This window comes from Sciurus vulgaris (assembly GCF_902686455.1).
Source record: "Sciurus vulgaris genome assembly, chromosome: 5".
Taxonomy (NCBI): Eukaryota; Metazoa; Chordata; class Mammalia; order Rodentia; family Sciuridae; genus Sciurus; species Sciurus vulgaris.
This window is the reverse complement of record NC_136465.1, coordinates 81805422-81817207: the sequence shown is the minus strand read 5'-3', so window position 1 is coordinate 81817207 and position 11786 is coordinate 81805422. Positions and strand designations below refer to the sequence as shown.

Here is an 11786-nt window from a genome sequence, read left to right as displayed (position 1 = left end):
AACCAAACTAAACAAGCACTGACTTGGAGTCTTCAGAAGTCCTCTGTCAAATGCAGATATTCAGGAAAAGAAGCAAACAGTAAATTGAGGAAGGTACACTTGTACAAGCTAGATATAATATACTATGTGCTTTATCATGTGTCACCACAGGAAGAAAAAGAAATATGTAATTTCAGCATCAGCTGGTGACCTTTAATTGTGAACTCTTTCATCTCAGGACCTAGGAATGTCCCAATGGAGTGAGACCAAGAGCAAGGCAGACTGATGGGGGGCGGGGGAAGGATTGAGGGAAATTATAGCAAAAGCCCTGAGAGTATTAGGAATGACTGGTTCAAGTAAGGGCCCACCCATTATGAACAACCATGGCCCGGAGAAGGGTCTCCAAGAGAAGAAAAGAGAATAGTAGAGAATAGAGAAAATAATTTTCCCCTAATTCACAAATTTACCTACATTGGCCATTTTCATGCCAGAGGTAGACAAAGTTACCCTTCCTTATGGCCCAGTGATACTCTTGTTACTGTTGAATGGATGCTCTTTGGATTCTTAAAATTAAAATCAAGAGGTGGGGAAGTCTCTAGAAGTGGCTCTAGAGAATAGGTCAGAAGAAGAATAAAGTGCCCTCATAAGAGGCCAGCTGAGGGCCTCCTGTGGCTTCCTGAATATAAGTGGAAGAAGCAGAGTTTCCTAAATTCACACCCCCTTCAGGACCTCTCTCAGAGCCAAGTTGCCCCTGGTCAACAGTAGAATGAAAAATAATTGTTCTCACCAAAGAAATCTGTGGAGAAAAGTTGCTGTGAAACTGGAATAGGTGTGTCTTTCTGTCCTTCCGGTTCTTTTTATAGGCACTGAAGGAACCTGAGTGAGGGCCCACGGTCCTTCCGCCCATTTGGGAAGAGATTAAAGAAGCTGGGGTTGTCTCCTTCTTACTCATTCGCAGTTACAACCTCGCCACCACTACAGCCTCAGCTTCCAGAGGGGACACACAGAGGAGGTAAGTCAGAATTAAGGGGCTGTGCCATCAGCTATAAACCAGGATCGCTCTGGCCATCTGGTTTGGGATTAACTAAAGAATAGGGCTAGCAATATTTGATTGCAAGGTGTCTTTTGTTTTGTTTTATTTTTCCCCAAAATGAACATGCAGGGTTTTTTTTTTCCCCTAGGTCACCTCAGTCAAGACATGGGCTTTGCTAAACTGTCCAAAAAGTTATTTGAAAGAAGGGACCATTTTGTGTGATTCTTTAATGAACAAATAGCAGGTGTTTAATAATAACCTGGTGCATTGGGTTGACTTGAATTGACTGAAAGAAGAAATAATTATTAAAATTACTGAGGGAAATCATCCACCTATCTCCTTCAAGCAGTGCATCAGTGTTTAGAATAATCCAATGATGCATTAAGCCCATTCTGTCCCATGGTTCCAGATGTGGAACACCAATAAAAACTTAAATTGAGCAACAAATACTGACCTATTTTAATGCACCTGTGCTCTTGAACTATTTGCACAATTAAAAACTTGAGTCTTAATAGGGTTTGTGTTGGCAGTCCTTGCTCTGGAGCCTGATATAGCTGGAATCCCATCAGTTGTGCAGATTATCACATATCCCATTTCATGAAAAAGACACCATATTTACCTTCAAAAAGCCTTAGAAGTTGTGAAACGAAAATTGATAAATTATCTGGAGCCTCCAAGTGAAGTCTGTTCTGCTTTTCCCAGAGAAAGATGAAGCTAAAATAGTTTTGAGGGTTTTAGATTGGCCTTTTCATCTCCTTTCCTAACAGCCTCTAAACAACAGTCATAAATTTAGGGGGTAATATGTGTGACTGCATTTTCCATCCCCATAGATCATATTTGTATGTATCTGATTCCCACCACCCACCCCTATCCACCGCCAATGAAACTTAGCATTTAGACAAGTATCAGGAGTCAAACAAAATGTAACTGGAGTCCTCACCAGTGTCTGCATGACAATTTGGTAAAGCCATTTCTTTCATATGCCCGGGAAAGTGAGACCCTGGGTGCCCTCATAGGACCACCAATAGGTGCTCTTGTAAATACATGTGAAGTCTTAAGTTTGTCTCATCTTTTTTTCTGCAGGGGAGGTCTGCATATAAGTCACCATGTATGAAGACTGCATAGACTCCAGTGGAGACTATTATTTCCTCTGTGACAATGAGGGGCCATGGGGCATTGTTCTGGAGTCCTTGGCAATAATTGGCATAGTGGTTACGGTGATTCTACTCTTGGCATTTCTCTTCCTCACACGAAAAGTTCAAGACTGCAGCCAGTGGAATGTTCTCCCCACCCAGATCCTCTTCCTCCTGGGTGTGCTGGGACTCTTTGGACTTGCTTTCGCCTTCATCATCCAGCTCAATCAACAAACTGCTCCTGTACGCTTCTTTTTCTTTGGGGTTCTCTTTGCCCTCTGTTTCTCATGCCTCTTGGCTCATGCCTCCAACCTGGTGAAGCTGGTCCGGGGTAGAGTCTCCTTCTCTTGGACGACGATTCTGTGCATTGCTATTGCTCTCAGTCTGTTGCAGGTAATTATTGCCATTGAGTATGTGACTCTCATGACGAGCAGATGTATGATGTTTTTGCACATGACGCCCTGTCAGCTCAACGTGGACTTTGTGGTCCTCCTGGTCTATGTCCTCTTCCTGATGGCCCTCGCATTCTTTGTCTCCAAAGCCACCTTCTGTGGCCCGTGTGAGAACTGGAAGCAGCATGGAAAGTTTATCTTCATCACTGTGCTCATCTCCATCATTATCTGGGTGGTGTGGATCTCCATGCTCTTGAAAGGCAACCCACAGCTCCAGCGACAGCCCCAGTGGGACGACGCAGTCATCTGCATTGGCCTGGTCACCAATGCATGGGTTTTCCTGCTGCTGTACATCATACCTGAGCTCTGCATTCTCTGCAGATCCTGTAAGCAGGACTGCCCTCCACAAGGCAACGCCTGCGCAGTCCCAGTCTACCAGCGCAACTTCCGAGTGGAGACCCAGGAGCTCTCCAGAGGTACTTCCCTGGGGAATTGGGGGCAGGGAGGGCCTTTGGGAGAAACAGGAGAGAAATAGAGCAACAGGCTGAACCCAAAGGGAATGGATAGCTTTTTGGTGGGTGATTTCATAGTTCAAACATGGAGATGAAGACTACCAGAATCACGGTTAAATTTTTATGAAAAATGAGTCCTTTCAAAACATAGAACTTTATGAGGAGAGAAACGAGACAGAAACAAATCAAAGGCCCTAAATAAAGAAGGGGTGACTCGGAGTGCTCAAACTGGGTAAAGCAAGGCACCCACTATAAAATGAGTTAACCAGCTCCAAATGAGGTGTGGATCATGCACTCGTATAACATTACATGCTAAGACCAGCTGTGTTGGCTATGGAGGACAAAATCAATCCTGGCAATAGTGATTAACATTTTTAAAATTTGAATCTCAAAGCTAGTTTGCCCAAACATAATCTCAAACTGACTTGCTGGACTCACCACTCACAAAAGTCACAAAACACTGAAGCTTCTAGATTTTCTAGATTTCTACTTTTCAAAACATTCACTGTTCACAATCTTCCAAGGTTTACAGAAAGCAACAGAAAGGGCCATTTAATCTAAATTCCCTAAAAAGGTTCAGATGTGTGATAATTAGTAGATATAAAGCAACTTGCTTATATGACATTTTCATAACAGTTTTATGGTCATATTTTTATCATTATGTAAGACCAAGACATCTGAATGTTTTGTTAAAGAATAGAATTTATTATCCATAGCAACAAAGATGCTTGGTCCCTAGCAACATGAGCAAAATAGTGGCTAATATCTGGAAATATATCAAAACTCATCAATTCCTTTTCTGAAAAATCTGGCCTATTTTTCATAATACAATATCATAGTTTTGCATAATTTTGTGTCTTGATAGGCAACCGATTTTTTCATATTTTATTTCTAATGTTTAATGATGTTATTTTATATATATATATAATACATAATGTTTGGGGGCTCAAAAAAATCAACATATGCTTTCCTTTTAAATGCACATACTGTTTTGAGCTATAAACTATGGCTAATTGCATATTCAAACTAAATCCTGTTTAGATAAATGCATCCATTAATTCTTTTCTGCTCAATTGACCAAGAGTCAGAAACGGATACTATACATCCTTCCTATAAATTTTTCATTGCTTGCTGATGATGCATAATCAGATCACTGAAGTTTGTGGCAGAATTGCAGAGGCCAGCTTTCTTGAAAATTCTTTTCATAGTTCTTACCAGAAGATAAAAGTTGTTGTGTTTACTTTTGTTGTTACATGTTTCCAGGAAACAAAAGTTATAAAGAAAGTTCTTAGAGTTTCACAATAACCTAAAACACCCTTGTAATGTTCAATATTTCATCCCCCCAAAATATTGGGCACATGTTTAAATGTTCTAAGGAGTGTCTCAATTGAAGAGTCAGGGCTTGCAAAAGTACGTTTCCTGATTTGACCGGGAATATTCTATTACCCAACAAGGTTAGAAAACTAGGAAATAGCCTGCCCATGATAGTCACTGCTAAAGTAGTTTGGTATTTGGGGTGAGGTGGGGAGAAGAATGTCTACCAAGAGTGAAGTAAAAAAAAAAAAAAAAAAAAAAAAAGAAAAAATACATATAGATTGCTCTCCAAGACTTCAGAGTCACCTGGGGAAAGGACAAATATTAAAAATTCAAACAATTAAAAATCAATCAAAAGTGCAGGATTATACCTAGCTGGGAAATACATACAGAGTAATTAAGAGCATAGTCACAGTAACTTGAAAAATCCTGAGCGTTATCCTGGGTCATGAACTCACAGTGGGAAAGCAGCCCTCCAACTGCCTCTGTTTCTGTTTGCTGAAGAAATGGTCACAGGCCTATGTAAACAGACATGCAGCTGGCAAGAACAACGTGCCCTCGTCCACAGCACAGGTCAGCAAGAATACCCATTCCAGGCCTGGGATCCACTAGTGAGATGTGTGGGGAACTTAGGGAGGCCCCATAGAAATCCACAAAGATGATTAATTGTCACATCACCAGACTGCGTGGCAGGGTCAGGAGGAGGAAACTGACAGGGCAGTGTTGAGCCTCATGGTCTCTCTCATGGACTATCCATGTCCCCCGCCCCCTTTGGTACTAAAGCACAACATTCTACTCCTGCCCATGGGGCATGCAGTTGTCATTTGACTCTTCTGACTAATGCTGTTTGTAGCTGTGGCCGCAACTGCATGATTATTTGACTTAACTCTGGGTTTATGAGGCCAGAATTATTCAGCCAAAAGAAAAGTAAGTCAAGGGGTGATCAGCGGAGAGTTTCCCAAGCATGAAGATTCCTCTCCAAGAGTCTGTTGTTCTCCATCTCCACTTAAAATGGGTGGAAATGAGCTTCACCAAGGTGTTAGGGCCTTAGACTAAATATGAAAATGAGAGATGGTCAACATTTTGCTGAAACACATAGGCAAAGGAGATTAAGGACTCCACTTCCCTGGAAGTCTTTCAAAAGATTAGACTTTATCTCTCTGAAGTGACTTATAGACCTAGATAGAAAAACATCTGGATGGTGAATGGCAATGCAGTCAGGCATGTCACTACAGAACACCAAACAAAAGCATTCCTTGCCATACATTACAAATGCCTTCCTAAAAACTATGCATTGATTGAACTTTTCAGATCTGTTGCTCTTCACCAGAATCTTGAGTCAAAAATATAGATACATGCTCTCACAACATTGGATTAATATTTCACAAGCTCAATATATTGTTAGAAACAGGAAGGCTTAACATGAAGATAACTGAAAGTAAGGGAGTTTGTGTGTGTATAAATGAAGTATTTAAAATGCAAAATAAAAAATGAAGAAGTCATTTCAAAATTATGTTAATGTTCAACTAGTTTATTTATGAACTAACTAAATGCATATGGGATTATGCACTTTTAAACATATCCTTCATTAATTAGATTAGTTCATGGATATGTTACTTGTTTTGTATTTGGAGTTGGTGAATGCTGGAATAGCTCTGCTCCTGAATAAAATAGAGCTAACCTCCAAAAACAAACGAACAGATCCTTCATTAGCTAAATCTCTTGCTCTCTTCACAGAAAAATTAAATACAGAATATCAAATATATATTTTTGTGGAAAGAAAGCTCCTTTTCTAATTATTGCCTGCTTTTTTCTGTTTTAGATCTATTAGAATGTTGTTATATCAAGCTTGCTAAAAGCAAGACCCATCCACAGTCAAAGGAATCACATGTGGGCATTTATTTTTATTCATTTATTTTTTTATATTATTTATTTACTTATTTATTGGTACCAGGGATTGAACCCAGAGGTACTTAACCACTAATCCACATCACCATCTCTTTTTATTTTTTTATTTTGAGAAGAGGTCTTGCTAAGTTGTTTAGGGCCTTGCTAAGTTGTTGAGGCTGGTCTTGAACTTGTGATCCTTCTGTCTCATCCTCCCAAGCCACTGGGATTACAGGTGCACACCACCACACCCAACGATATGGGCATTTTTCTATGCAGTGTTTGAATGTATACAGACAAACTTAGTATGGCTCTTTTTGAAGGCACTATGACAAAAACAATTAATGAGTCTACATAGTGTAAAAATGAGTCAATGAGCATAAAATGAGGTGAACTAAGAAAAAAAGTAATTCCTGAATAACAAAGCCCTTCCAGTTGTTTTCCTTAGAATATATCGATTTCTGTTGGATGTAGTCCTTTTTGACAGTTCTCAACACTGTTTTTAAGGCACATTATTAAAAGAGACCCAATTCCAATGGTCCCACGTGGTACCATTTTTGTTTGTTCTTTGACAGGACTCACAGGAATCTTTAAAAGTTGATTTGTTAGATGCTGAGAGTAGAGTGGTGCTTACCAAAGGCTGGAGAAGGACAGATGGAGTGAGGTGCATGCTAAGTTACAGTTAGACAGAAGCAAGGAGCTCCGGTGTGCTGTTGCATGGTGAGGGGCGCTGCGTACTGTGTATTCTTTTAAAACACTAGAAGAAGACAGGCGTGGTAACGCACACCTGTAATCCCAGTGACTTGGGATGAGACAGGAGGATCAAGAGTTCAAAGCCAGCCTCAGAAATTTAGTGTGGCCCTAAGAACTCAGTGAGACCCTGTCTCTAAATAAAATACAAAAAGGGCTGGGGGTGTGGCTCAGTGGGTTAAGCACCCCTGGGTTCGATCCCTGGTTAAAAAATAAATAAAAATAAAAAAACTAGAGGAGAAGACTTAAATGTCACATAAAGAAAGGATTAAGTTTGTGAGAGTGATCTGGCTGCAACATCCTTACCCCATTGATGGCCAGGGTGGATTTGGCTGATATGGCTGGCTAGATGGGTGTCTCTTTCCTCCCTCACCACTTTATGTGCATCCCTCCCAAAACTGCACACTTAATCGATGAGGAAGAGCATTCTTCAGTCAAGGGTATAAAAGTAGCTGCACTCCCCTGCTAGAAACTCCAAATGAGCTCTCAAGAAAGAATTAATGTTTGAGGAGACACATCTTTCCCTGGATTTGAACACTATGCTGTGTATACAATACATGAGAGCATAACATGGTGTCCATGATATGCACAATCCTCACATGTCAATGAAAATGAATATTTAAAAAAGAGTTATAGTTCGCAGAGAGAGAGAGAGAACTAGCATACATCAGGAGAGGAGACAGTGGTCATGGACAGGCAGGGCGAGGATGATGACATTCCTAATACCTGGGCAGGAGGGGGCAGCAGAAAGAACACAGAATCAAATCTCACATGCCCTGGTTTTCAGACTTGGCCATTTCTTACCAGCTAGGAGATCATACAAGTTCCTCAGCCACTAGGAGCACCAGACTGTCCTTTTTAAAATGGAGGTTATAATGTCCCTCCCTGTCTCCCCACATATAATGCCAGGTCTGAGCTCATGCTTGCCACCATTAGGGAGTTGTGGGTTTAACATAAACACTCAGCCTTTCAGTCAATTCATGAACAATAACTAGCTGAAAGAATTAGGCTTTTCTAATTTATGATCTGGTCTGATGAGAATGTTAAAGTTAATGGGTTAAAGTTGGTCACCAAGGAACTGAGTTTGAAGAAGTATTGTTATGCCACAAGGAACAAAGTTAAACCCAGGATCCGGTTTGTTCTGCATTGGAGGAAACATGAGCATTTCATCCTTCATAGCACCCAGTCCTCAAAAAGAAAAAAAAAAAAAAAAAAAAAAAAAAAAACAGAAGGAGACCATCAGAGTGTCAGCTGTAACTACCCCAGCAGCACCAGCACCAATAGTGATATACAAGGGATGGCTCAAACAGCGATTTCTTTGTATCCTCCCCTGATCCAAGGGCTTTATACATATATTAATTGGTTAAATCCTCAAAACAACCCTGTGAAATAGATTTACCATTATGATTGTCATTATTTCCATCAGGAAACAAAAACAACAAGAGGTTAAGGAACTTGGCCCTAGGTGACAGAGGTGAGGAACTGAAGCAGCCCTGCTCCAGAGTCCATCCACTCAGCAACACAGCCCCCGGGTGTGATCACAAAGATGCAGTCACGTCTGTGACCATCAAGACATAAATGTGTATGGAGCCAGTGCCTCACCTTGGAGAGAGACAGCTCTGTCTTCACAGAGCCTACAGTCCGGTTGTGACAGATACTAAGCAAATAACATGTGTTTGTGTGTGGTTATTCTGTGACAGTGTGGAATTGCCTTTAGGGATCTTTTAATTATGTCCAGCTTTGAGAATTGAATCCAAGCCGGTAAACCTGGAAGAGAATCAAGCCTAAAGGTACTATTGAAAGAGTGAGGTGCCCAGGGTTACGCAGCTAATATTAAGAGAGCAAGCACTCTGATCCAGGGCCAGTGCTTTCTCTAGAAAGTGAGAGAATTCTTCAGCCCCTTCAGTTTCTGAACACTGATGAGCTTCTCCTGAACACACATAAACTTCCTCATAAACTTCAAAAAGCATTCTTTTAAATCATCAATTTTTTCCCAATAACAGCCGCAATGGAGTGCTCCTTTTAAAGGGTTGGGAGCCTCTTTGCAAGCCATTGAGGCTTCTCACAGCCCCCACGTGCTGTTTCCACATGAATCCCGGACACTAATCCAGCCCTTCCCTCCTTTGGCTTTCAGCCCGAGACAGTGACGGAGCTGAGGAGGATATAGCATTAACTTCATGTGGTACTCCCGTCCCGAGGCAGGTAAATGTGCTCGTCTCACTCACCTAGAGGGACACAGTAAGCACTCCTTCCCTGGGAGAGCCTTCAGGCTGCACCTCCAATGGCTGTGCTGCCCTGAGAGAGGAAAGGCAGGGCAGGATTGTCCCCAAAGGTACATGGAGCTTGAGCCATCTGGATTTGAAGAAATATCAGCGTGGCACGAAAGAGGCAAGGCACCCCTTTCACCCATTCCCAAGACTCTGCCAGCCCCCCCCCCAACAGCCATCAAGACACGGTGTGTTCTGAGGCAGGGGGGTGTCCCTGGAAAGAGCAGGGGACTTAAAGAGTTTGTATGAGGATGAAGAGGAGCAGGCTGACCGAGTCTGGCGTTGGGGTCAGCAGAGGATTGTAATATGCATGAGTGTCGGGTCCGTTTTTAGTATCAGTTGTCTAAATCTATCCCCTGAGTCCCACCGACTGCCTCTCTGAATCACTGTCTAGCTCCGGCAGCCCAGTCTGCCCCCAAGAACTGGGCTAGGTCTGTCACCATCATCTGGATGCCCAGATGGATGAACCAATTTTAATCCTTTCAGGCGAAGACAGAGGGAGCATTGCTGAGTAGATTGGATGTAGCTCAGATTTGCACTGTGATGGCTCGAAGACATTCAAAGGCAGACAGCCAAAAATACTGCATCGGCACACAATTCTTGTGTTATGGGGATCAGAGGCAACAGAAATCCTGGAGTGAAAGTCATGCTTGTTCAATGAACATGATCAGGCAACCAGCTAAACTAATCCCTCTGGACTGTTATCTGAGGCTTTGCCGTTTCCTGCAAGGACACATGGAGCAGGACACAGCTATATATCATTTGCTGTAATTAACCCTCAGGAGGGCATTTACACAATGAGAAAATCTGTATTATCCCCTGTAAGAGTTTCTTGGATGAGTTTCAATTTCTAGTAATCAGCTATTCAAGAACCTTGCAAAAAGATTCTTATTAATGGCTAAGAGGGTAGCCTGATACTAGTAGGCTCAGTGTTTATTTCTCTCTTTTATTAACAAAGAATTAAGTGATGGTGAGATGATAATATTTCAGACATCATTCACATTTCTATCCCCTATGTTGGCTCAGAAAGTTGACGATGGCATTTCTTCCTTTACAGAATGTTGATCCCACACAAGAGTATTTAATCCCACGGGCTACTCTCAGCCCCCAGCAAGATGCAGGATCATAAAGTCTACGGGAAACACGAGTAGTGAAAACCCAGAAGATCATCCTGGTTAACATAGCCCTGACAGGGCACTGGAGAACTCATGGAGTCACGCTGCCCATGAAGTACCAGCCCGTCCTTCCTTTTCTGTTTCCTAGTCCTGTGCGTCCATCGGGACCTTTCATTGGAAGGCTGCCCTTTTGAGCGAAATTACAATCTTGCTGGCCACTTGACCTCAGCTGTGTGTCTCTTTCTTCGTTCATGAAACTGAAAATGTTCATTTTTTAGCAATGCTGGAAAGAAACAGAGCCTTGTTCATGGGAATGAAATACCCTGATCTAAAGAAACTAGGATCATTCTAATGCAACAAAGTATAGATGTTTATAGCAACTTACTATTGGATCAGTCCTTTAGTTAATCATGCTAAAAAACACATAACAAAATTTACCATCTTAACCACATTTAGGTGTTCAAATTCAGGAGCATTAACTATGTTTACATTGTTGTATAAAAGTTCTCTAGAATTTTTTCACTTAGCAAACTTGAAATTCCATAGCCCCCAGCCCCTGGATACCACCGTTCTACTTTGTTTCTGTGAGTTTGATTACTTTAGATGTCTCACATAATAGAATCATATAGTATTTGTCTTTTTAAAAATTTCCTGCTTTTTCTTGATGAAAGTTTACATATTTCTTACAGAAAATTTAGAATATGCAGATAAGAAAAGTAAAAAAAATACATAACATACTCAGAAGTAAACATTATTAACATTTGCAAGAATTTCTTACTAATAACTGGTGATTATTCTACTAATCTAAAAATCATTTAACTCAGAAATTAGCATTGCAGTTAAGAGTTCAGGAGGTGAAGTCAGATTGGTTGGGTCCAAATCCTGACTTCTACTTGGGCAAGCAACTTGTTTTCTTGCTGTCTCATTTTCCTACAGTTTCAGAAGTTTCAGCCCATTGTTGGTCAACTTCATCGCTCTGGGCCTGGAGGCAAGACACAGCATCATGGCCAAAGAGCAAAGCAACTCAGGACATGGCAGCCAGGAAGCAGGGGTGGGAGGTGTCTACAGGGAAGATGAGTATTTGTCTTTTTGTGATTGGTTTATTTCACTTAGCATGATTTCCTTAAAGTTCATCCATGATGTAGCATGTAACAAGATTTCCTTGTTTTTTCAAGGCTAAATAGTATTCCACTATATGTGTATACAACATTTCCTTCATTTTTATGTTAATGGACATTAGAGTTGCTTCTACTTCATGGCTACTTTGAATAATGTTACAGTGAACATGAGTGTTCAAATATCTCTTTGAAATCCTCCTTTCAATTCTTTTGGATATATACCCAGAAATGGGATTGCCAGATCATATGACATTTTATTTTTAATTTTTTGAGGAACCTCCAAACT

The 11786-nt window shown here is 41.1% G+C and overlaps 1 protein-coding gene across 3 annotated transcripts; it reads left to right on the top strand.

The window, feature by feature from the left end:
- Nucleotides 1-842: 842 nt before the first annotated feature.
- Nucleotides 843-10605, top strand: GPRC5D (G protein-coupled receptor class C group 5 member D). 3 transcript variants are annotated; one of them, XM_079140065.1, is made up of 4 exons: nt 843-991; nt 2096-3013; nt 9135-9202; nt 10325-10605. In XM_079140065.1, the coding sequence occupies exons 2-4, from the start codon at nt 2119-2121 to the stop codon at nt 10394-10396; spliced, it is 1035 nt and encodes a 344-aa protein (XP_078996191.1). In that variant the 5' UTR covers nt 843-991; nt 2096-2118; the 3' UTR covers nt 10397-10605. The 3 variants fall into 3 exon arrangements, with proteins under 3 accessions (XP_078996191.1, XP_078996193.1, XP_078996192.1); XM_079140067.1 differs by lacking the exon at nt 9135-9202; XM_079140066.1 differs by lacking the exon at nt 843-991 and having other exon boundaries at nt 1958-3013.
- The last annotated feature ends 1181 nt before the right edge of the window (nt 10606-11786 follow it).

Coding starts and splice junctions, on each gene's coding strand:
- GPRC5D (XM_079140065.1), top strand. CDS start 2,119: ATGTATGAAGACTGCATAGACTCCAGTGGAGACTATTATTTCCTCTGT. Junction 3,014..9,134: donor GACCCAGGAGCTCTCCAGAG/GTACTTCCCTGG, acceptor TTTGGCTTTCAG/CCCGAGACAGTGACGGAGCT. Junction 9,203..10,324: donor GTACTCCCGTCCCGAGGCAG/GTAAATGTGCTC, acceptor CTTCCTTTACAG/AATGTTGATCCCACACAAGA.